The sequence below is a fragment of the Tamandua tetradactyla genome, chromosome 8, assembly GCF_023851605.1.
Source record: "Tamandua tetradactyla isolate mTamTet1 chromosome 8, mTamTet1.pri, whole genome shotgun sequence".
Taxonomy (NCBI): domain Eukaryota; kingdom Metazoa; phylum Chordata; class Mammalia; order Pilosa; family Myrmecophagidae; genus Tamandua; species Tamandua tetradactyla.
Genome location: NC_135334.1, coordinates 65,799,499 through 65,826,355, shown reverse-complemented (window position 1 = coordinate 65,826,355; position 26,857 = coordinate 65,799,499). Strand labels below are relative to the sequence as shown.

Below are 26,857 nucleotides of genomic sequence, written 5' to 3'. Positions count from 1 at the left end.
CCAGCCAGCATTTGACCAGTCACCAGACCATACAACTCTCATTCATGTATTCAACTGTGTGGCCTGGAAAAGTTAATCTCTCTGTGCCTCGATTTTCTCATCTATAAAACTGGGTATAAATACCAACATCTTGGGTTTGAGTAAGGGTTAAATTAACACTATGCAGTGTGCTTTGTATCTTGTCCATCTTTTATAGTTTTCCCACTATATGGAAAACTTAGATGTTTAAATGCTTGAAAGAGCCAGGGGAAGGAAAGGTTTGAAGATACTGGAGAGCAAAGGGATGATAAGTGGAGTGGGAGCATAATCAGAGGAACAGGCTTAATGGGTATCTTATCCTCTGGGGAGAAGTGTAAAAAGATGTGTGGAGAACAGGGTGAAGAGGGCACAGGTCAGGATCATGGGACACTGCTTAGTCAACCCCCTCAGTATTTTCAGTGAGGTTGGAGGCAGGAATCTCTGTGGAGCCTGGTGCTGGTGGAAAGATGTGAACATTTAAAAGAAGGGGGGAAGGAGAGCAAGAACTCAAAAAGCATATAAAGGAACTGCAGCTAGGAGGCCCAGAAAAGGCTGAAGATCATAAGTACGTGGTTGCCCGATACTCATGGTGTGATTTGGCTTGGTGGTACCCAGAGGCCCAGTTGTAAGATCAAAGATGGGGAATGGTTAGGATGATGCTGGGTTTTGCAAGTTGGGTGTGGAAGTAAGGCACAGAGCCTAGCAAGTTGTGTGTGATGAAGGAAGACAGCTGGAGGTGATGAACCATAGGGACAGGAGAGGAGGAAGAAGGAGGGCAAGCCAGTGGATTGCTGATCTTGGGTAGGAAGTGGCCTGGTTCTGGCTAGTAGGTCTCCTTTCAACGGACATAGGAGCAAAAGAGAAAAAGGGAAAACAAGAGCCTAGAGAGAGATGTGATTCTCTAGGCTCTTATAGTGATAAGACTGACATATAGTGATATACATGTCAGTACTTGAGCAAGAACGTGATGGCTGCCTTCAGAAAACAATCAGGGAAAGAGACACCTAGACACATGGCTAAAAGAAGGACCTCGGTTCACTTGGTCTCACTTCTGTACTTCTGCACATGGCTTTTGCACTTCTAGGCTATCCTCTGCCCTGATGCTTACATGTTTAAATCTCAGGTGCTTTGAGTTCTCGTTCCAATGTCACTGCCTCCTGAAAAGGGTCCAGCTGGAAGTAGTTTTATCTTCATCTGCCTTCCCAAAGCAATTTGGGTGATCTTTCTTTATGGGGGTTATTAAGCTGCCTGTATTGCTTCCAGAACTTGCCATAACCAGATTAGTCTCTGCATCCCCCAGTAAGCCTTACCCTGGAAACATATCTTCTGTTCAAGTCGTGTGAGGCAGAGGGCTCTCTGTGACTATTCAAGGTTCTATGATTTTGTACAGAGCAGAGGCTCAGAGTTAGGTAAGCTGCGTTCAAGAGGCTGTGTGCTGCTTCCTAGCTATGTGAAGCAAATTATCACCTTTGAATCTTCCCTTTGTTATTTATAAAATGGTGAAGATACAAATCTACTGGAATTTTCTAATTGATCAGAAAATGTACTGGTCACGTACCATGTATCAAATAACCCCAGAGGCTGGAAACGAAAAGATTAATATGAAATCATTCCTGTTGTCAAGGAACGCAAGTCTATGTATGCTTGTAAATGAGCAGAGCCAGACACAGTGCCTGGGATAAAGGTTAACTACTTCCATTCTCTCCTACAACCCAGATCCCTCTATATTTTGAACAAATCAGTGTTCCCTGAAGGTGGCACCCACTTTCTCTTGCTCCCTCACTAAACTGTGAAGATGGCTTTTTAGTCTCAGTACAGGATTCAGGAAGAGGCCAGAAGGGGAAAAAGGTACAGGAAAGGAGCCTACAACCTCCTTACGGTAATTAGAATCCTTTAGACATTAAGGCCAAACCAAGCTACTCTCCTGCGTTTTTCAACTTCCTTCCTTATTACCCGAGGGTCAGAACTGCTCCAAGCTATAGCTCAGTTCCACAGATCTAGATGGCAGAAAACTAATGAGCCCTGGAAACCACATAGCCTTTCACCTTACTCAAGAAGCTCAGAGAGCTTTCAAATGAAGCAGAGAAGTGGATTCCAGTATGTTGGTGCATAGCGAGGCTCCACACCTATTCCTGCAGGACATGAATTTCAAGCTTTTACAAGCACCTATTCCAAGAAGTAGCAAGACACTGCTATTCATCTTAATGGAAAGGTATCTGGCTTCCTGATTAGAGAAGCTCAAAACTAGCCTGGCGCAGGCCTCAAACAGGGTCTGATTTTGCAGGATTTTTTTTTTCCTTTTCCGATCAGAAAAGATCATATATGTTTAACTTCAGGTTAAAATAGTTTATGATTTCAGTGATTTCCTTGATAGTGGAAAGATCATATTGTTTCTTCAAACTAGGACATGCTAGAGGTAGCAAGGCATTTTGATCAAACCCTGACAAGCTAGGACAAAGTACTTGTGAGCAAAGAACCAGAAATTCTGGTTCCAGTCCTGGTCAAACATACACAGTATGGGATGTGTATGTTTGACCAGGAATGGAACACAAAGGAACCCTACTCAAAGGGCCTGGCTGGGTGAATTCAAGAGACCACTGAAATTCAATCCTCTTCCCAGAGAGCCCCAATCATGACAATCTTTTGTAAAAGGCCCAGTCTCTCCACCAAGTCATGTGCTCATCTCTCCAGAGCTCTCCAGAGCTCTCCAGGACGTCTCTGCCTAGAAGTCCCCTAGGCAGCAAACTGCCTCCTGACAATGGAGTAGGTGTTCTAAAACCAAATTTGACTATGTCACACTTCTGCTTAAAACTTTTCAGTGGCTTCCCATTGACAGATAAAACTTCTATTCTTTCAAGGCCATTCAGGAACTGACGCCTGCTGACTTCCTTCACCTCTTCCCCACTTCTCACTACTATTGCAAATATCCTAAGCTAAGCCATTCAAAACTACTCGTCAGTCTGAGAAGATGCCATGGTTTGTCCCATCTTTGTACATGTTGCAAATCTTTGGCTTTCACAGTATACTGCTGCATGGTACGTGTCTCTTCCTTCTATGTCTGCCCACTCAAACCCAGCTTCCACCTCTCACCTTAAATCCTGCTTCTTCTAAGAAACCACTCTGATCATCCCTGTGAAAAGGTTCCTGGCAGTGTTACCAAATGACGTGGTACCTTATAAACCTGGCATCGGCTGTATCAGCATAAATCTTTTTAATGGCCCATGCGGAGTGTGCAGGGGATAAACATGGGTTCTGATGTCAGGAGAACCTGGATTTGGTCCTTGTTTTCCCAGAGTGCCTTTAGGCAAGGCACCCAAGCTTGATGAATGCTGATTTTCTGGGAAGAATGCCATCTGCAATGTCAGAGGCGTATGTACTTGCTGTTTGAATAAATCATGAAGCACATACATGAAGCAGCTCTGTAAAATGCAAAACTTCCACTCAAAGAATAGTAATTTTTTAAGATTACAAGATATTATATCAGCATTGTGATTCAGGAGGACAATGAGATTTTGTGTAAGATATCAGCTAAGGCATCCAAACAGAAATCTGCTTCTGAAGCTCAATTTCAGCACGGCTTATATTTGCATACTGAAGAGCACCAATTCTGATAGAAAACGTTTCAAGGCTATCGGGGGAAATTCTACTAAATTAGAAAGCTGCCAGCTCCTGGTTTATCAACCTTTAACTCTGGCAGTATCTAGCAGCAAGTCAGACTGGGTCCCATTTCCCAGTTTTTGATTAAATGTTAGGAATCGACATCTCATTGCATCTAAACTTCCATACCACTTCCTAGATGACTGGTGGGTTCTTCCCTGCCTCCCTCCGGCCCCTCCTCTCCTTTTCTGCAGAGTGTCAATCTCTCAGATATTTATTATTCTGAACTTTGATTTTACGTTGTCACTTGCTGTTGGGAAGGGGTACAGGGAATGCCGTATCTCAATGGATGTTATTCCTCAGGTGAAATTCTAACCTTGGGTCTCTCCTCCTATAACATACGTACAGAGAAATAGTCCAACCTGATCATTTCCTTTTGATGTTTAATTGGATGTCAGTACTGTGCTTTCTGGGCTGAGAAGCTAATGCTTTTCAGAGAGGGAACAATTCCGGCTACACAAATGTGACATGTAACAGGGGAGAATACTCAATGTTGAATCTAATTTTCTCTCCCATCCATGAACATAAGACAATTTCTCTGGCATTAAAGCATCTCTTAGTCTTTCTGCCATTAATAAGAATTAAATTCTGTTCCCTTAAATTTAAATGTAATTATATTTTGCCTCGTGAATAAAATTGAATTACCGTTTTCAAATTTAGCACTAATAAACTGCTATGTTTAGAGCTTTAATTTTTTTTAACTCTGTTGCTACTTTGAGCTTCCTCTTTTTTTTAAAAGCATAGGATTTTATTTTGCCATCAAATGTAACTTAATCTGATAAGAGAGCTTTCAAACTCTCTATCTACCCTCTCATTGTTGTTAATATTTTTGTGATTTTCTTTTCTTTTTGGTAGGGGAGGAGAGTAATAGAGAAAAAAATTGAAATTTCAGAGGACCTGAGTTTGCATTTGGGAAGGCCTCCCTAAGTTAAGGTAGAACCTGGGCCAGGTTAACTGAGATAAACAAAGAACCCTGACATGGAGTCTGAAAGGGAAATAGTTAATATGTACTGAAGAGTATTTTAATCCAAGATTTTGAGCAAGGAATTCAGTGGACTCTATGATTTGGACCCCACCTACCTTTTAGGTCTTACTTCCTGCCACTCACCCTATGGCTCCTATTTTCCAGCCATACTGAAGTCTGACTTTGCAAACAGATCTTACTCTTTCAAATCTCTGTGCTTCTCCACATGCTGTTCCCTCTGCTTGGACTGCTTCTCCTCCTCTGCCATGTGGGAATCACCTTTTAGTCACCTTTCATGGTCTGGCTCGAAGTCTCTTCACTGGTGAAGACTTTCCATGTACCTTTCTGACCCCTTTTCTGGCGGTTTGCTGCTCCTGCTCCCGTGCTCCCCAACTTCACTGGGCACACATCAGGCAGAGCTCGTATTATGCTGTATAACTCAGCATCTCTCTTCCTCAATACGGACCGTGGGCTCTCTTATCCTTGGTGCCTCAAGCGGTGCCCAGCACACAGGAAAACCGGAAAGGTTTTGTGAATAAATGAAACAAATGTGTGTGCCTGTCGGGATGGGTAGAGGTGTAAAGCCAGCCTGGGAGTCTCTCTCTGTGGAGGTTGTGCTCTTGTCTGGAATGGAGCTCAGGAAGTCATCGTCATGAGATGAGGCAGATGCTAGCATGATGTGGCCCTCGCACTGTGGGCCACTGGCCAAGTTGTGTGGGGATAAATGTGTCAGTACACTGATGACTCACCTTGAATCAATGACCAGCATGGGGCACAGAAAGAGGATGGTAGAAAGACTCAGAAACTGTAAGGAAACTGAATCTCTGAGAGAGAAAGCAAGTGTTCAAAGTCACATTGATTTCTGACTCCACACATTCATTATACAAATTCTGTGCAAGTTTAAATTTGTTAGAGTCTAAGGACTGTTTGACTAATTTAGATCTAATCACGCATCCTAAAAAGTATATAGAAACACTTCATTTACTGAGGGATTACTGAATGCCAAGCCACCATGTTGGACATTATATATATACATACATATACACGAGACTTGGTAAAATAACTCTCATTAGGTATCACATTAGCCACAATTATGAATAAGTTGACTCTTTAAAATTTAACTTGGTCTCACCAAATCCCATGTAATTCCTACTGCTCATGCTACTTCCAAACCCACACCACAGAATCTCAAAAACATCTCCACCTGTTTTTCTGGGATACTCAATTGCGATGGAATAATAAGAATAATAAACCGCCAGCAGGAGCATTTTACAGGCAGAATCTCTGCCATGTACTGCTTTGTGAGCCAGTAACTCAAAGGAATATAATGTAGTGCGAGAGCCCTCTCAAATAAAAGTCATTTATAGAAGACAAGATTGGAGAGAATTCAAAGAGCAGTGGAAATGAGTAATGAATTTATGGGACCAGAGGACAGAAGGCTGCAGGGGTGAAGGGGAGGAGGGAAGCCCTGAGGGGGAGCCAGAGGAGGGACTGCATTTGAAATGGTGCCCCGGAAAATGTCATAGAGTCTGAAATCTTCTTTAGAAGTCATTGGTATCTGAAAGAAAGGTAAACTATTCTAGTTTTAAGGACCATCTCAAAGAGGCTAAAGTTTTTCCCTTTTCTAAGGTAGCTCTGAGCCAGGAGGATGAAAAGCCAACTAAAGCCCTTAGGTATGGGAGAAGGGAGTCCCTGTGCTCAGTGGTGCTGCTGAGAGAACCCACTTTATGCAAACGCAGATGAAGGACCCAGGCCAGCAGGACTGCTCCCTGAGGTGAAATGAAGGAGGTGAAATGATGACACCTCTTGCCCAGGAGGGGCTCTGGCTGGTTGGCACGTCACATGAAACTACTAGGAGCTAAGTCAAGAAAGTGACAGAAAAGGAGTCCAGGAGATTGGTTTTAGTTCTGTTGTGCATGTGTGTGTGCGTGCGCGCGTGTGTGTGATGGGGGTTGGGGGGTGGCTCAAGAGGGGAGGGATTAGGTTATCTGTCTCATTATGTGCTGGGATGTTCCTGAGCAGAGTTTTTAGCTCGTAGACCCTCCTTCTTCTGAGTTCCTATTAGACTCTGCTTTTATCCCTTTCACTGGTTAAGTCATTCATTCCATAATCACTGATGACCCAACGTGTGTCTGACCCTGTGCTAGAAATACAAAGACAGACCCTGACCCCATGGAGTTCAAAGCTCAGTTAGAGAGAGATAAGATTATAATGTACTGTACAGTATATAGTATAGTGCTGAAGGGTGACCAGGGAGCCAGCTCTGAATTTGGCTTGAATCTCAACTCTGCCACTTACTAATGGGTGGAGGGGGGGATGATGGCAAGTTATTTAACCTTTCTGAGCTTCAGGGAGATGAAACCAATTATACTTCCTTCACAAGGTTGTTATGAGTGTTAACTAAGATCAAGGTTGTAAATCACTGAGTTCGGTGCCTGGTACACGGTAAGCACTAAGAAATAGATGGGTCTTTAATCAATGCTTTACTTGTGGGCTGTCAGGAAGAAGGACAAGGTAATTGACAAGAAAATCTCTTTGGATGAGAAGGGGGTTTGAGGCAAAAATTGTGTATGTGGAAATGGAGGTGCTGGATTAATCCAATCTCTGCCAATGATTAGCTGAATTACTCTGGGCAAATCATTTCCCTTTTCCAACTCTAAAAGAGCAGCAGTAGTATAATCACCACCATCATCACCATCATCCTCATTGTCTAACAACTCAGGAAGTCAAGACCCATTGGGCCCAGAGTCAAGGACAGAGGTGTGTTGGGTAAAGAAGGGGCAGGTAAACTGTGCTCTTCTGGGTCACAGAAATCTGTTCAGACAGTTCTCTTGTATAGCCTGTCAGGAAGGAAGACCACATGAAAAGAGGCTGGAATTAAGGAGGAATTTCTGCGAAGAGATGGGAAGCCAAGTTGCTGGGAGCCCAGGGACCTGAGTAAACATTTGTATAAAATCTGACTTCACAGTTTCCACAAACCTAACCAAAGTGTTGGGGAACTTGTCAGCTCCTATTTCATTACAGGGTTGGTTGTTGAGTGTAGGGCATGTTGATTTAAGCTGCTTTCATTAAATCCTGTTCTCAGTGCCAAACAGCAAGACACTTGTCTCAGTGAAGAAACAGTCCTCCCTCCTAGAAGGAGGTGGATGGCACAGGAACATCTCTGCCAATCCAACAACCCCCAATCAGGGCTGCCAGAGTAAGGATCACTTAGGTTGTGTCTGCTGGCCTGCAGTTCCTGACGGTGAGGCTCTGGGCAGTGTCTGCGCCAGTCCTGCCATGCAGGCAGCAGATAATCTAAACATGTGTTTGCCGAGCTTTTTTGTTGTGCCAGGGACTAACCACTTGACCTATATTTTCTTAGTTTACCCTTACAACAATCCTGTAAGGCAATTTTACCCAAGAGAAAGGAAACTGAGGTTTACAGAGGTTAAGCAACTTGTGGAAGTCATTCAATCAGTGTGTGTGTGTGTGTGTGTATGTGTGTGTGTCAGGGGGAGCAGATCTTTTGAAATAAAATCTAGTGCTCATTCCAGCACCCTGTAGCTAACTCCCTGAAAATAAACCAGTCTCTCAGCTATACTGGCATCGAGTCAATGAGACGTCTCTGACTTAGCTTCACTGCAGAAGCTCAATAGGTTTAAACCAGCTTCCACTCAGCGAAGTGCCCTTGGAAGGGAGGTGGGTGAAACACATAAAGTGCTTACTCTATGACAGGCACTGTTCTAAGTGTGTACGTAAACCCTGTAACTTAATGATCACATAACCCTCTATGATAGGTACTATTAGTATTTCCATTTTTCAGACAAGGAAACTGACGTCAAGGAAAGCTAAATACCTAGTCAGGGTCACACAGTTGGCATGTGGTGGAACCAGAATTGACTCTGGGCAGTAAGAGATGAGTAATAGAGAGAGCAGCTGAAGCACTTTCATTATCCTGTAAAATGGCTTCCAGAAGGGAAGTGACAGCTGGGGAGAGCAGGGGCCTGGGAGAAGGAAGTACGAGGTGATGGGAGGCAGGCTAGACCTGGAGTCCCGCAACTCCTCAAGTCTCCTGGAGGGAATGGGCAGAAACTATAGCTCACCTCAGAGGGATGTTGTGGTTATGATATTTGCATGCCTCTGTGTGTGTCTCTGCAAAATACCCTTTTATATTGAGAGGCACTAGACAAACAGACATTATTATTACCATTGCATGGGGAGATGACAACTTTGAAGTTGTCTTTTTAATTCCAAATCTTGTGACAGTTTATGACATTGTTATAGTAAGCTACAGATTAGAAATTCAACCACTAACTTCATTTCTGAAAGGGCACATTCATCTTGCCTGTTATACTTAACAACGTTTTTGTTACTATTAGGGGCTCTCACTGATGGGTGTTTTATCATAATCATGACGATAAGCTAACATTTACTGAGCCCTGATCATGGGCCACGTAGCATGCTAAATACTTTTTTGCATTTTCTTAAATAATTCTCACAATAACCCCTCCTCCCCTCAAGGGAGGTACAATTATAATCCTCATTTCTCTCTTGAGAAAACAGAGGTTTAGAGAGGTGAAGTAACTTGCCCAAAGTTATAACTAATAAGTAGCAAGGGCAAGATTTGAATCCAGGTCTATCTGACTCAGGAGTTCTTTTTCCCATGTGGTGCTGCTTCTGCCTTGCCCAAGAGGCCACATATGTTTCATACCAATTACAGAGAGCAGCATGCATAGAACTGAGGAGGACCTGATCTAACAGTTCTATATTAAGTCCCTTCCAAATAGTCTATTGTCTCCTTTTACAGGACCAGTTGGAGAATAGTTAAGTAATCTCACCCCAAAATACACCTGTTTCCATCAGAGGCTATGGAGTTTTGTCAGGGATTAACAATGCAAGGGACAGTTATATATCTATCATAAATTAGTTCTGCAGCCACATAATGAACAATACAGGCCAGTGTGGCTTTAAGAGGACCATTTATTATATTGCTATAAACAGAGCTATATAAAAGGAATTATTCCTGAGACCCTGCACATCTGTGCCTGCAATCATGAGCTTTGCAAACAAGGATAAAAGTCCATTTGAGAATGCGTATTGAACATCAACTCTACATTCAATGAGGGAAGGTAATTCAAAGTATTCCAAAGGCACAAATGCTGCATGGCTCTCATTTTTGCCAAAGGTTGCAACCATCTTTTCTGATCTTAGCCAGAGCTGTTAATGCACAACATAATGAGACCATTTGAGCTTCACTTGGGTCAAACAGCATCAAGTTGTTAGGAAAGAGATTTAGAGTCAAAAATTGTAGTTGGAAATGCTATTGCTTTTTAGCTGTGTGTCCTCAGGCAGGATTACTTAATATTCTGAGCCTGAACTTCTTTATCAGTTTATTTATCTTCATTTGTTCATTTGTTTCCTGCCCCTTCCCTCCTAGAATGCAAGACTTCTTTTTGTCAATTTATCCCCATTGTTATAAGAATATCTGGTACACTGTAGCTGCTCAATAATTATTCATTGATTAAAGTGTTAAATAAATTTGTAAAGTAGAGACATGTAATCTCACAGGGTTGTGTGGATTAAAGGAGATATTAGATGCAAACATCACCCGCGGTATGTAAATACTGTTAAGTGCTTCATATATCTTTTCATTTAATTCTCACCCTGAGAGTGTCTAGAAATCATAAATTACCACCAGCAGAGGGGTGCCAACATAATCGTCCTTTGAATTTTAGATGTTGAAACCCTATGGTGAACCAACTGCTACAAGCAGAAATGTGCCCACCCATTTGCTCACCACTACTACTGAGCAGCTGCTGTAGATCAGGCCTATCCCTGGGGATGTGCAGATGAATAAGATTGTCTGTTATCCTCACAGAGCTGAGGATCTTGCAGGGGATCTGGCCAGAAGTGCAGGTGGGATCAGATCACTCAAAACCCTAAATGCTATACTGAATTTGGAGTAACCACAGGGCTTGATAGCTGGGGCATGCATTCCTTCAGGTCTCATGCTTTGCAAAATGTCCTTGAGCAGATTGTTGCATATGGCCTTGCCTCTAGGGATACCTATCTTAATCTAAGACATGAGATTTTGGTGACCACATCTATAATTATAATTAACATTGTTAAGTAGCAGTGTTTTGAATCTCAAGGTTACCACTACGGAAGGAAGGATGTATATAATTTTTAAATCCTTTACCCTTCTAAGAGTAGAGAAGCTAGAGGCTAAGTGTTTAGGAAAAGAATAAAAGCATTCAGAGACATGGGCTATCTACTCCTTTATGACAGAATAGGGTCATGCTACTTATCAGGACTGAATGGTTAACAAGTGACAAATAAAAATGCCTTCCTCCCTCCACATTACCTTTCTTCCCACATTTACCTATTGAACAATCATGTCCAGTCCAACTCGGGTCACAGCTACAAAGTCCGGTGTCTGGGAGGAAGGTCCCATGGCCTGAACACTGGTCCAGGCACGTGGCCCTGGGTGTCTCGCAGCTGGTGCCTCCCCATCCGACAGAGCAGTGGCACTCGCCTCTCACACAGACACCCCGGCCTGAACATGTGGGGTCCATGCAGTCCACTGTGTCGCAGAGGAAAGAAAACAGGTGAGCATTTGATCAGCAATGGAGACCCTCCTTTAAAGCTAATAAACTGTAGCAAAGGGACTTCAGACATTCTGGTAGATGGGCCCAGATGGCCTACTGAGAAGCCATGTCGTACAGTGAAAAGCAGTAACTTTGGCACATGATAGTCCTGGGTTTACAGCTCTACTCGATGACCGACTGTTTGACTTTGATCAAGTTGTTCTGTCTCTGAATCTCAGTTCCCTTGTCTGTAAAATGTAGATAACAATTCCTACCTCATAGCATTGTGGGACAAGGTAAGAAATGTTTATCATTTTTTATATCAGCATCAGCACAGTACCTAGTGCCTAGTGTATCTGCAATGATAGCAAAAATGAGATTTTGTCTTGTTCACTTCTGTATCTCTACCTCCATAACAGTACCCAGCACATAGTAGGTGCTCAATAAATATTTGTAGAACTAGTGTTTACCACTTCCTAATGCAGGTTTTTATATGTGAGATGGAATAAATATAATGAGATTCCTTAGTTTAAATGAAATTTATTTCTCACTTCAATTCCGTTAGATCTATCTCATCATCTTTCCAGAATTCTTGTGGTTGATAGGAACTTTCAAACCTCCCTTTTCGGAGGGCAAACATTTCAACAACTACATTCAAAATGACAGGCGCTGACTCTGCATGGCTCTCCTCATGAGGTAGGTAAACCATATAGCTGTGGCTCATAGTCAAAGTACCCTGCAGGGCTCCTAGGGTACAAGGTTCACGTGGTCTCAAGAGAGCAACCCAGAATGAGGGAAAGGAGAGTAAGAGTGGTGGAGCACCTGCCCCGTGCTTGCACTATATTAGGTGCCTTACATATTTCATCAGATTCAGTTCTCTCAATGACCCAATCAGGTGCAGGCGAGGAACGGTGGCTCACAGAGGTCAATACTTTATGCCAGATCACACAGCTGATCTCTGCCAGAGGGGGAATTGAGGTCCATTCTGTCTGGTTTTGAAGCCTATGCTATTTCTGTTACTGGGAATGATTCTCCCCAAAAAGGTTTAGTTATGAGGTTATTCAGAATTAAGAGAGACCTCTAATTGTCCACAAAGCATGACTCAGGAAAAGTAGATGACTGAGGGCTAACTTATGCCGCTCTAGTTCATGTGGAAAGTGCAGAAGGCAGCAGAGAATAGACAGAGTTGACAAAAGAGGTTGGTCCATGTTCTCTACCAAAAAGTTGTTAGGGTTGTCTTTCATCTTAGGGAGGCAGGAAATTCTATTTGTTTGGCAACTGTAAGGAGGCAGTGGGGTCCCGGTGAGGGATCCAACATGTAGTTGTTGGACAAAGAGTGTTGATGGAGCTGCAAGCGGTGCAGCCAGGTTCTTCCTCATAGTAGCTCACAAGGAAGCCCTATGCTGTGGAGAAAACAGTGTCACATTTGATGTCTGAGGACCTAGGCTCAAGGGTCAAGGGACAAAATTTACTGGCTCTATGACTGCAGTCAAGTCACGTAACTGCTCTCAGCTTCCTGTTTATAAAGAAGGTATGATAAATATACCTACCTCTCATGGTACTATGATGGTCAAATGACACTGAGGATTTTGAAAGGACTCTTTTATAAACTGTAAATCACTGCAAAGAAGTTACTTATTCTCCTGTTCTATCAGGACATTCAGTAGCATGACTTGGACAAACTATGGTCAAAGCTCATTTATAATTCAGACATCCTTATACTTTATTTATTAATTATATTTTATAACTCAATATATTTGACTTTTGGACTTTACAAGAGACTGGGAAAACCGGCTAGGGTCTGAAAGAATTGCAGACACAAATAGGCAGAGATGTTACAAAGGGCAAGCATCTGAGAACATTTATTTTGAGAGCTAGCTTATAAAGAAAGCTCTCTTTTTATTTAGGTTTTTAAAGGGGTTCAACTTAATGACTTAAATGATAAACAAGAAGATCAGGGGTCAGGAGTGACCATTCGCTAAAAACCTAAAGATAAAAATGACAATTAGCACGATCTCAGTCCTTCTTCAGTGCCAGATATTTTGCTAGTATACATTTTTTATAGACATTATCTCATTTAATCATCACAACAACCATATGAAGTAGATGCCATTATTATTCAGGAAACAGAAGCAGAGAGGTTAAATAACTTGCCCAAGATCACACTGGTAGTAAGTGAAGAAATTTAATTCAAATCACTCCTTCCAGTGCCCTTATGCTATTTCCTCCATAATCTTATTGGTTCAAAAATAATATGTATGTAGTATTTTGTATACATGTGTAATATGTAAACATACGTACATGCACAAAACCACAAAGTGGTTGAAAACAGAAATAAAACAAACCAAGACAGGAAATAGGGCTAAGTGGAAAGGTAAAGTCAAACAAAGGTAAAGAATCTCTTCTACTGCAGTCTCTGGACACCATTTAATAATAAAGTGTAACCTGCTCTATTTTTTCATAATTAAAAATAATAAAAGGAATAATAGTGATAAATGTTCATGACTGCCTCAGATCTCAAAAGCTCAGAGGGGTTATTCTGGTCCATTAGGCGACTATGGCAATTCCCTAGATCCACAGAGCTTTCCAATTTGACAGGAAACAACTGGGCAACTATCCCAAGGCCTATAAAGGTATTTCCCATTCTGTGAGTTCCTGGCCTCCTATTTTGGGTTACAACTGTCTCTGAGACTCCCAGGGCACCCTGGAGGATGAGCCTATAAATCTCCACTGTTTGCAAGCAGGCAGAAAGGGTAACACTTTTAGTAGGAGGCCCTTGGCATGACCATCCTTTCCTAATAGGGACCAGCAACTGGCAAAGTGAATCCCATGCTCTCAGCAGATGGTCCAGGCAGAAAGCAAAGATCAGAATGAATTGATGAGAGGCTGCCTCCAGGCAATTTGTCATTGCTTCTGAAGGGGGATTTGGCAAAGGAAGTGTGTGTGTGTTGAGGGTGGGAAGGTGTGGAGGGAAATTTAAAAAGGACTTAATCTCGAGGGAAGGCCACTTGAGAAAACCTAGGCTAAGTGCCTGAGATTCCTGCAGGGCAGAAAGTTGTCCCTGTGCTCTGCTGAGCCTAAACCTGGGGCCATTTTCTATGCTACAGGAAGGCTTGGCCAAAAAGGTTGTGCATAGACTCTGAAACTGCCCCCCCTTTCTCCAGCCTCTGGGGCGACAAGACACTTGCATGAGATTAAAGTAGTCTTCTTTCTCTCACACTGGGGGAGTTCCTCAGAGAGCTGTGTGTAACAGCGAAGACTGAGCTGGCCTGGGGTGGAGAGCACTGTGGTGAAGGAATAGAAGAGACGCTGTCAGGCAAGAGGGCTGAATTTTGTTTGTAAAACAGTCTAACATAGCTTCTTCTTCGAAGAGGTGCCTAATATTTTTTTCCTCTGCAGAGATTATCATTCAAACCAAAAGTTCTGGCAGAAAATTAGCCTTAATGAAATGATGTGGCCTCCAGGGCCGGGCTGCAAGCACAACCCATTGCTCAAAATGTTCCATGCTTCAGTGACAACGCAAGTCCTTAGATGGTCTTCAAGGTTCAAGAAAATAGTGTCCCACCATCCACTGCAAAAGGTTTGTTTTCCTCTGCCCCTCCCCGACTCCCTCTAAAGGTCAGGCTGGCTCAGTTCAAGCTTTAAAAAATATGGGGCAATAAACTTCAGAAAAAGGAAGAGAGAGAGGGGGAAAAGAATAAGCTTGTTAGCTGATGTTTTATAAACACAGTGAAACTCCCTGGAGCAGATCTGAGGGAGGAGGGGGTGGGGAGGGAAGGGGAAAGAGGTCCCCAAGAAATCCCATTATATACACAAGGAACATGCAATGGCACTTCACCACAGAAACAGAAATAACAAAAAGGAATCAATACCAGATGGCCCTCCTTGGAAAAGAAGACAGGAGTAAAAACAATTTCTTCTCAAATAGATAATGTAAATTGAAGATATAAACAACTTTTTCTCTTTTTGCAAAGAATGCTGCAGCTCTGCGGCCCTGTCCTGCTGGTCTGGTGGGAGGACAACTGCCCCCTCCCTGGCCCACACAACGTGGGTGGGTGTGGGGTGGGACAGCCCCATAGCTGCAAGTGGGATCGCCTTCTCTTTGGTTCCCTTTCCTTCTCAGGTGTTCTCCTCAAGTGACTCAAATGAAAGGGGAAAGTATATGAAGGGCATCATCCTCAGGATGTGTATTAGTTAGATTCAGTTGTCAACTTGGCCAGGTGAGCATACCTAATCTTGTTGCTGCAGACATAAGCCAACGGTACGTGAACCTCACCTGTTGCCAATTACATCTGCAGTCAGCTAGGAAGTGTGCCTGCTGCAATGAGTGACGTTTAACTTAATTGGCTGGTGCTTAAATGAGAGAACGCAGCATAGCACAGCCTAACCAGCTTGGCATTCCTCATCTCAGCACTCACAGCTCAGCCCAGGCCTTTGGAGATGCAGAAAGAAGTCACCCCGGGGAAAGTTGTTGGAACCCAGGGGCCTGGAGAGAAGACCAGCAGAGACCATCCTGTGCCTTCCACATAAGAAAGAACCTCAGCGGAAAGTTTCCTCTGAAGAACCTTTCCTCTGAAGAACCAACAAAATAAATCCCCTTTTATTAAAAGCCAATCCGTCTCTGGTGTGTTGCATTCCGGGAGCTAGCAAACTAGAACAGGATGGGGGCAGCCAAGTTCCTTTGTCGAAGGGGCTGGCGCTCCTCCTCTCACACAGCCCAAAGTTCACGGGTCTGAGTCAGAAGCTTCCAGCCACACTCGGGGTCTGTACAGCCTGTTGCGGAGAGGTGATGCTTTTCAGACATTAGTTCCTTTCTCTTCCCTACTCTTCTCCTAACAGAGACAACCACTCCCTGGAGCCTGATCCACCAGCAGAGAAGATGCCAGGGTCCCCAACTGGGAGGTGACAGCAAATGCACAGCATCATCCATTAGTCAGTTCCATATAGCAAAGCCCTTCCATTTCAAAAACCTGGGTAGAGTGAGTGGGGTGAAGCAGGAAATGTGCCTCGACTGCTCCCAGTACAGCGACAGCAATAGCAAGGACCAGAACCACAACAACATAAGCGCTAACATTCACGGAGCATTTACTATTGGTCAGACACTAAGGGCTTTACGTGGGTCATTTCATTTAATCCTCACAACAGCCCTCTGAGACATGTGCTCCCATTCTGCAGATGGGAGAGCTGAGGCTAGCTCGTGGCAGAGCCAGGACTCAAACCTACATCTGATTCCAGAGTGTTCCTCTTAACAGTGATTCTATAATGCTTGTGAACAAGGCTTCTCCCTTTATCTCATACTCCATGTGGGCAAGAACAAGAGTACCTGATTTGAAGGGAGAAGACCTGGGTTAACTCCCAGCCTTGCCAGGAGTCAGCTCTGTGACTATGGGCATGTCCCTGCCCTTCCTTCCCTGATCTCAGTTTCTTCATTCATGAAATGGGACTCACCCAGTTACATTTTCTAGAACAGAAACTGATGTCCAGAGTCACTGCTAAATTGGCAGCTCATCTTCTAGCCTTGATCTACCAGGTGGATATTTACTTTATGAAGGAAGCAAATATCCGCCTGGTAGATCAAGGCTAGAAATGCCATGTGAATACCGAAGTGCCAGGGGTGAACACACACAGGAGTGTGATAAAGGAACACAAGAGTTTGGAGGTCTATAGTAGAATTAGATTTCAGTATGCAGGAAGAAAGCAAGCACATGAGTTTGTAGGGAAGTGGAAACGACTTGGTCTCTGGAGCCAGAAAAAGTGGATTCAAACCCAGCTTTGCCATCTACTAGCCATGTAACCTTAGGCAAGTCATTTGATTCCCAGGATCTGTTTCCTCAACTGCAAAATGGAGATGATAATCTCTTCCTAACGGGGCTTGAAGGTTAAATGATACGGGGCTTGAAGGTTAAATGATACGAGGCTTCAACGGCAGAGCCTTACATACGGTGAGTGCTCAGTAAAGGACAGTTCCCTTCCCCTTTTCTGTCCAGGACCCCAATTCGCCTGTCCTCTTCCTGTAGTTACTATTGCTGGTAGAGTTCGTGGTTACGGGGTGGGGGTGGGGGTTACAGCACAGCTCAGGAGGCTTCCTCTGCTCCTTGGATGCCCTCCTGGCAGTGTGTGGGGCCTCTATCTCAGAAGGAGATCCTGGCACAAGCCTTACCTTCCTCACAGCTCTCGCCTTTGTAGCCGGGGTTGCAGATGCAGGTGCCCATAATGCAGGTGCCATGGTTACTGCAGGTCACATCGATACACTGGCTGGTAGGCACGTCGCATTCAGCACCCTTCCAGCCGCTGTGGCACAGGCACCTGCCCTTCATATACTGGCCATTCCCACTACAGAGCACAGGGCAGGAGGCTGGGGGAGACCAGACAGGAAGGCTGGCATGAACCAATGCCCAACATACCACAACTGCCTTTGTTCCTCCACTTGGCTTGCCTGGCTTGACCTCAACTGCTTGGCCTCAACTGTGTTACCCAAACACATGTCTATCTGCCTGTCTGCATCACTGTATTTCATTCCAGTTTAAACACAGCCGGAATTGTGTAAGTGTGCAGTGCAGGGTCTGGCATAATGGGTGTTCACTAGACAACATTTTCCCCTGTCCCCTTCATGTTGTTGATGTTTGCTAAGAATCTCAGACAAGAAGCATCAACTATTCCTTGGTCTCACTGAAAAAGAAAAGGCTGGGCCTTCTGCCTGCCTGAATCCTTTCTCCAGCTCTCTCAGTCTAACAGCACTCCACTTTCACTTTCCCACACCTCACCCGCAGCACCACTTATTATTGCCTTTAACTTAGCAAATCTCAGCTTTTCTTGCTTTTCAGGCCTCCACTCAAGCCTCATATATCACTTCCCCCCTAAGAGAATAGCTGAGCCCAATTTGGCTCTTTAAAGTATTATCTTTCTATTCTGCCTCTTAGTGCAAAGGGTTTTGTGATCATCTCTATGAAGGATACTATATAAAAATAAATTATATTGCATTGTGCTTTAAGTACCTATCAGTCTGACTGAGATATAATAAGGCTATTTTATACATGACTCTTAACTTTAAGTGCATATGGGATGAGACAGTAATTCTTGTTACAAGAAATGACTCATCTCTTCTCACTGCACTACCTTCTCCTGGCCCCCACCTGGCTGCTTTCCTTTTCAAAGCTCTCAGTAGGTAATCCCTGTGCCTCCTCCGGACTGCTGTCTCTGCTGCCTCAAACTGAGCCTATGTCATGTTATGAAGAATAAGCAAAACTCTCAAAGGGGTTTCACAGCATAGTATTTGCAGAGCTTGGTTCCCTTTGCCTGGAATAACCATCTCTGCCTTCCACTGACGAACTCCTACGCAAGCATTAACACTTAGCTCAAATGTCACCTCATCTGGAAAGTCTTTTCTAATCTTCATCCCTTCTAACCTGAGAAACGATCCCTCTTCTATTCTGAGAGAATTTCCCTGTATTTAGCTATGTTACAGTGAGTTTCAGTGCTTTGGCATTGTCTGCTTATTTGTCCATGTTTCAGACTAGGCTGGGAGCTCCTAGATCATTTCTTGTTCAGTGTTGCAACCCCAATGCAAAGCATAGGACCTAACCTGGAATGGACATGAAGCAAATGTCTGATGAATGAGAGAAGAAGTGACAAACCCAAAGAAGGGTCATTTTCACTTCCTAAGGGAAGTGTTGAGTTCTTAGGATCACAGATCTCCTTTGGCATTTTCCTTGCTAATTCTTCCAGAATAGATATGCAGGCCAAAAGTACTGTGTGTGCCAAAATATCAGGCAACATTAGGGTCCTGTGTGGAGAAGAGCAGCCTCAATTCCCAAGCCCTTCCTTGGTGGTCTTAGTTAAGATTTCTGCTTGCACTGCTATAGAAGGTCCTCCCTCAATAAGGCCAGATAGAAATCACACACACATGAAGATAAGATTTCAAAGCTACTTGGCAAGTGCTGATTATTTCTCTGAGGGAAGACCAACTTTTTAAAAGGACTGCCACTGCTATCCTTGGGGATGGAGGCTACATTCAACAGTGACTGCCCCTGTAGCTCTTTTCCTGACCTCCCCAATTGTCCACCTGTGGATAAGGATGGCTGATGAGGCCCTGGCTCTGCCTGCACATCTCCCTCAAAGGGTGTCTGATGAATGGCCCTTGGGATCCCTTCTCATGGAAGTCAGGCGGTGGCCTGGGGTTCTGTACTGCTCTGAGAAGTGGAAATTGAAATGACCCTAGAACCCCGAGGAATGGAAGTCTCCAGCAAATATGCAGAGTTCTCACCTCTGCCACAGTCCGGGCCAAGGAAACCCAGGAAGCAGTGGCAGGTCCCAGAGATGCAGTCGCCATTGCCAAAGCAGTTACTGGGGCAGTTATCCACTGATTCTGGGAGGAAAAAAAGAGAAGGGTAGTTGAAAACAGAAACTACTTTACACAAATGAATCAAGCCTGGGGTTAACTAAGACCCACACATTTGAACTATTCCAGCATGGTCACTAAAAGGAACCAACAGAGTTAATAATTACATGTTATTTTTACTCTTACTGAAACATATCTCAATTGACATTAAGACGTGTTCTGGAAAATAGCTGTTTGAACCAAATATTTATAAATCAAATTTGGATCTACAAATGCATTAGAAATCCTTCAGCTAAAAACACTAGAAGAAAACAGTTTAACCTAACAGTTGGCTATCTTTGGGTGGATTAGCAGGTGATTCTTAAGGTTTTCTTTGTACTTTCCTGTATTTTATGTTTTTCTCACAAAGGCTAATATTACTTCCATTAAATTTTTTCATAAAGCTCCTAGAAATTTGCAAATCTCTTTTCCTACTTCTGATTTTTCATGTATCAGTCCAGGTCCCTGCTAACTCACCCCAGGGCTATTACAACAGCCTGTGTCTGGTTTCTCAGCTTCCTTACTTGCTCTCCACCTCAAATTATTCACCACCCTGCAGCCTGAGTGATCACTCCAAAACAAATCTGATCCTCTTTCTTCCTTAAAATCCTTCAATAGCTTCCCATTCGCCCTGATGAAAAAAAAAAATCCAACCTCTCTCAAAAGGCACAGAAGTTTCCTTTCATATTCCTGTTGTCCTACCTGCATCCCCAGAATCTGATGTTATGCCCACCTTTTACCGGGATGTTTTCTCTCATTTTTCCTAATAATTTCGGTCTGCTCTGTGTGACATGTTAAGGAAATATAAATTCCACTTTAGAAAGACTTTCATAAAAAATTATTCAATGTTGGTAGACCAATTCCAAGATGGCGGCTTAGTGAGGTGTGGAATTCAGTTTGTGCTCCAGAGCAGCTAATAAATACCCAGGAATAGTATAGAACAACTGCTGGGGCCACATCAATGACTGGACACACAGTGTACACCAATCTGGGCAAGCTGGACCAGCTGTGATCCCACCAAGAACTGTGAGCCCTCCAAGACACAGAGGCTGGTGCCCTTCCCCCACAGGCTGATTCCCAGACTGGAAAGGAAAGAGACTTTACTGGCAGCAGGGGCTGAGCTCAACCAAGCTCCAATTTTGGAATTAATTAGCAAATTCTGACTACTGAAAATAGGCCCCCAGCTCAGATAAACCTTGTTAAGCACTAAAGGTACTAGGAGTTTTTGCCCCAGTACAGAGGGGGCAGAGCTGATGAAACAAACAACAAACAAACAAAAGCAGGTTTTTTTGATTGGACAGCACCAAATAATTGAAAAGGGATGGACCTGAAAGAAGTGGGGGGGCACATAGAACCTAGAGATACATAGAGCAATCTACCAACTTAAGCTCAAACAAGCGCAAGGAATGGGGGTCCTGCTCTGAAAAGGTTGTTTTTGTTTGTCTGTTTGTTTTGTTTTTGCTTTGTTTCTACTGCTTAGCTGCTTATTAGATAAAAATGCAAGGCTTCTCAGGCTCCAACTGTCCCTGGCAAGGGTGGAATTAAGCTTGTCTGAGAGAAAAGAGGCTGATCAGCAAAAAGAATTATTTTCCTGGAGGCTGTGCCTTCCACAGGAGAGGGGTGGGGCCCAGCTCAGGTGGAATCCCTCCCTCGAGGAATTCAGACCCCAGGGACTGTAAAACTGAAGCAATTATAGCCAGCCTACAACCTCCTCTTGGCCTCAACCATGCCCCCAGCTGGGATAGCCTGCTGAAGTTAAAGGTACTACATCACTTTATACTGGTGGGAAGCCAGAGGCAGACAAGTGCCACATACTGGGCAGGAAAGGAAAAGCACAGAGTCTAGAGGCTTCATAGGAAAATCTGTAAACTTGCTGGGCTCACCCTCAGGAAAACTGATACAGGTGACTCTTTCCTCCTGAAAAGAGGCCAGTCTGGTCATGGAAAATCTGACTGGGGTCTACAATATCTAAGTATACCCTCCTAGGGCCAAAAAAAAAAAAGGCTCTTTATAGGAAGGGCAAGAAACAAGAACTAAAGAATTCTGATCCGCTAAACAAAACCTATGCTAGAGGTCTAGAATAAGCTGAACTGAATGTCAAAGAACAGCAAAGCCATCCAGCAAGAAAATCCTAGGTAAAAGAGTGAAAACAATCTACAGAATAAACCAAATTAAGGAAATTAAATGCCTCAACAGCAGCAAAAAATAACGAGTCACATTAGGAAAATTGAAGATATGGCCCAGTCAAAGCAAAAAAACCCAACAATTCAAATGAGATTCAGGAGTTGAAACACTAATTCAGTATATTTGAACAGACATGGAAAATCTCATAAAAAATCAAATCATTGAGTTGAGGGAGGATATAAAGAAGGTAATGGGTAAACAAAAAGAAGAAATTGAAAGTCTGAAAAAAAACAATCACAGAACTTATGGGAATGAAAAGCACAGTACAAAAGATGAAAAAAACAATGGAAACCTATAATGTTAAGCAGAAGAAAGGATTAGTGAACTGGAGGACAGGACATCTGAAATTTGACAAGCAAAAGAAAATATAGGGAAAAGAATGGAAAAATATGAGCAGTTACACAGGGATTGAATGATAATATTAAGCGTTATGAATATGGATGTTGTGGGTATCCCAGAAGGAGAAGAGAAAGGAAAAGGAGGAGAAACACTAAGGAGAAAATTATTACAGAAAATTTTTGAATTCTTATGAAATACTTAAAGATCCAAGAAGTGCAGCATACCCCAAACAGAATAGATAGATCAAATAGACCTACCCCAAGACACTTATTAATCAGAATGTCAGATGTCAAAAAGAAAGAGAGAATTTTGAAAGCAGCAAGGGAAAAGCAATCCATAACATACAAGGGAAGCTCAACAAGACTATGTGTAGATTTCTCAGCAGAAACCATGTAGGCAAGAAGACAGTGGTATGATATATTTAAGATTCTAAAAGAGAAGAACTACTAACTAAGAATTCTATATCCAGCAAAATTGCCCTTCAAAAATGAGGGGAGAATTAAAAAAAAATGAGAGGGAAATTAAAACATTTTCAGACAAAAAAATCACTGAGAGAATTTGTGACCAAGAGATTGGCTCTGTAAGAAATACGAAAGGGAGCACTAGAGGCATGTAGGAAAAGAGAGGAGAAAGAGGTGTGGAGAATAGTGTAGAAAGGAAGATTATCATCAGTAAAGGTAAAAAGAGAAAAAAATTAGATATGACATATAAAATCCAAAGGACAAAATGGTAGAGGAAAGTACTGCATTTCCAGTAATAACACTAAATGTTAATGGATTAAAGTCCCCAATCAAAAGACATAGACTGGCAGAATGGATTGAAAAACAGGACTCATCTATATGCTGTCTACAGGAGATACATTTGAAATCCAAGGACAAACACAGGTTAAAAGTGAAAGGTTGGGAAAAGATATTCCATGTAAACAACAATCAAATAAGAGCAGGAGTAGCTATACTAATATCCAACAAATTAGATTTCAAATGTAAAACAATCAAAAGAGACAAAGAAGGACACTACATGTTAATAAAAGGAACAATTCAACAAGACATGACAAGCATAAATATTTATGCACCAAGCCAGAGTGCTCCAAAATATATGAGGCAAACATGGAAAAGAGAAAGTCACCTTTACCATAATAGTTGGAGACTTCAATTCCACACTCTCATCAGATGGATACAACATCTAGACAGAGGATCAATAAAGATACAGAAAATTTGAATAATCCATTAAACGAACTATACTTAACAGACATTTATAGAAAATTACACCCCACAACAACAGGATACTCCTTTTTCTCAAGTGCTCATGGATCATTCTCAAGGATAGACCATAGGCTGGGTCACAAAGCAAGTCTCAATAAATTTAAAAAGATTGAAATCATACAAAACACTTTCTCAGATCACAAAGGAATGATACTGGAAATCAATAACAGGCAGAGAGCCAGAAAATTCACAAATATATGGAGGCTCAACAACACACTCTTAAATAACCAGTGGATCAAGGAAGAAATTACAAGAGAAATCAGTAAATATCTCAAGGCAAATGAAAATGAAAACACAACATATCAAAACTTATGGGATGCAGCAAAGGCAGTGCTAAGAGGGAAATTTATTGCCCTAAATGTCTATATCAAAAAAGAAGAAAGAGCAAAAATTGAGGAATTAACTGTTCACTTGGAAGAGCCAGAGAAAAAACAGCAAACTAACCCCAAAGCAAGGAAAAGGAAAGAAATAACAAAGATTAGAGCAGAAATAAATAGAAATTGAGAACATGAAAACAATTGAGAAAAATCAACAAAATCAGAAGTTGGTTCTTTGAGAAAATCAGTAAAATTGTTGGATCCTTAGTAAGGCTGACAAAAAGAAAAAGAGAGGATGCAAATAAATAAAATCAGAAATTGAAGAGGAGACATAACCACTGACCCTGCAGGAATAAATGATAGGATACTATGAACAACTTTATGCTAATAAACCAGACAACACAGATGAAATGGACAGTTTCCTAGAAAGGTATGAACATAGATGAGCAACATTGACTCAAGAAGAAATAGACAACCTCAACAAACCAATCACAAGTAAAGAAATTGAATCTGTCATTTAGAAACTCCCCAAAAAGAAAAGTCCAGGACCAGATGTTTCACATGTGAATTCTACCAAGCATTCAAGAAAGAATTAGTACCAATCCTGCTCAAACTCTTCAAAAAAATTGAAGAAGAGGGAAGGGTACTTACCTCATTCTATGAAGTCAACATCACCCTCATACCAGAGCCAGACAAAGATACTACAAGAAGAGAAAATTGCAGACCAATCTCTCTAATGAATATAGATGCAAAAATCCTCAATGAAATTATTGCAAATCGAATCCAGCAGCATATTAAAAGAATTATACACCATGACCAAGTGAGATTTATTCCAGGTATGCTAGGATGGTTCAATATAGGAAAATCAATTAATGTAATACACCATATCAACAAATTAAAGCAGAAAAACCACATGATCATCTTGATTGATGCAGAAAAGACATCTGACGAAATTCAACATCCTTTCCTGATGAAAATACTTCAAAGAATAGGAATAGAAGGGAACTTCCTCAACATGATAAAGGGAATATATGAAAAACCCATAGCTAATATCATTCTCAATGGGGAAAGACTGAAAGTTTTCCCCCTAAGATGAAGAACATGACAAGGATGTCCACTGTCTACACTGTTAGTCAACATAGTGTTGGAAGTTCTAGCCAGAGCAATTAGACAAGAAAAAGAAATACAAGGAATCAAAATTGGAAAGGAAGAAGTAAACTCTCACTGTTTGCATATAATGATACTATATGTCATTTATTATGAGTACAGCAAAGTGGCAGGTTACAAGATCAACACTCATAAATCTGTAGTGTTTCCATACAATAGCAATGAACAATCTGAGGAGGAAATTAAGAAAAAAAATTCCATTTACAATTGCAACCAAAAGAATAAAATATTTAGGAATAAATTTAACTAAGGATACAAAAGACCTATACAAAGAAAACTACCAGAAATTGCTAAAAGAAATCACAGGAGAGCTAAATAAATGGAAGGTCATACCACGTTTATAGATTGGAAGACTAAATATATTTAAGATGTCAATTCTACCAAAACTGATCTACAGATTCAATGCAATACCAATTAAAATCCCCAAAACTTACTTTGCAGAAATAGAAAAACCAATAACCAAATGTATTTGGGAGGGCAGTGTGCTCTGAATAGCTAAAAATATCTTGAGAAAGAAAAGTGAAGTGAGAGGTCTCTCACTATCTGACTTCAGGGTGTATTACAAAGTTACAGTAGTCAAAACAGCATGGTACCAGCATTAAGATAGATACACTGACCAATGGAATCAAATAGTGTTCAGATATGGACCCTTCTCACCTATGGCCAATTGATCTTTGATAAGGCAGTCAAGCCAATGGACCTGGGACAGAACAGTCCCTTCAATAAATGGTACTTGGAGAACTGGCTATCCATATGCAAAAGGATGAAAGAGAAGCCATATCTCACACCTTATACAAAAATTAACTCAAAATGGATCAAAGACCTAAACATTAGACCTAAAACCATAAAAGTCTTAGAAGAAAATATAGGGAAATATTTTATAAAACTTTTAATAGGAGGTGGTTTCCTAAATCTTACACCCAAAGCATGAGCACTGAAGAAGGAAATAGATAAATGGGAACTCTTCAAAATTAAAACACTTTGTAAATCAAAGAACTTTGTCAAGAAAGTAAAAAGGCAGCCTACACAATGGGAGACAATATTTGGAAACAACATATCATATAAGAGTCTAGTATCCAGAATATATAAAGAGATTGTTCAACTCAACAACAAAAAGACAAACAATACAATTTAAAAATGGGCAAAAGACATGAAAAGACATTTCTCGGAAGAGGAAACAAATGGCTAAAAGGCACATGAAAAGATGCTCAACTTCCCTGGCTATTTAGGTAAATGTAGATCAAAACCACAATGAGATATCATCTCACATCCACCAGAATGGCCATTATAAAAAAAACAAAACAGAAAATAACAAGTGCTGGAGAGGATATGGAGAAAGAAGCACACTTATCCACTGTTGGTGGGAATGTAAAATGGTACAATCGCTATGGAAGGCAGTTGTTGGTTCCTCAGGAAGCTAAGCATAGAATTGCCATATGATCTGGCAATACATTGCTAGGTATCTATTCAGAGGACATGAAAGCAAGGACACAAATGGACATTTGCATACCAACGTTTATGGCAGCATTATTTGCAACTGCCAAGAGATGGAAACACCCCAAATGCCCATCAACAGATGAGTGGCTAAACAAGCTGTGGTGTATACGTACAATGGAATATTGCACAGTCGTAAGACAAAATAAAGTCATAAAGCACGTAACAACGTGGATGGACCTTGAGGACATTATGCTGAGTGAGATTAGCCAGAAACAAAAGGACAAATACTGTATGGTCTCACTAATATGAACTAACATTAATGAGTGAACTTAGAGAATTTCAGTTAAGAACAGAGGTTATCAGGAGATAGAGATAGGGTAGAGGTTGGGTAATTGGAGCTGCAGGGATACAAATTGTGCAACAGGACTGATTGTAAAAATTCAGAAATGGATAGCACAATACTACCTGAGTGTAGCACAATAATGTAAGTACACTGAATGAAATTAAATGTGAGAATGACAATAGAGGGAGGAGGGCTGGGGGCACATATGAAACCAGAAGGAAAG

General features: G+C 41.9%; 1 protein-coding gene across 5 annotated transcripts in view; it reads right to left on the bottom strand.

The window, feature by feature from the left end:
• TENM4 (teneurin transmembrane protein 4) overlaps nt 1-26,857 on the bottom strand; it is a 780,788-nt gene that overhangs the window by 147,456 nt on the left and 606,475 nt on the right. For all 5 annotated transcript variants that reach the window (XM_077113447.1, XM_077113449.1, XM_077113448.1 and 2 more), the window contains 3 exons: nt 19,472-19,573; nt 17,369-17,563; nt 11,004-11,204 (listed from right to left, as the gene is read on the bottom strand). In XM_077113447.1, the coding sequence (XP_076969562.1) occupies nt 11,004-11,204; nt 17,369-17,563; nt 19,472-19,573 (498 nt within the window). The remainder of the gene's footprint in view (nt 1-11,003; nt 11,205-17,368; nt 17,564-19,471; nt 19,574-26,857) is intronic.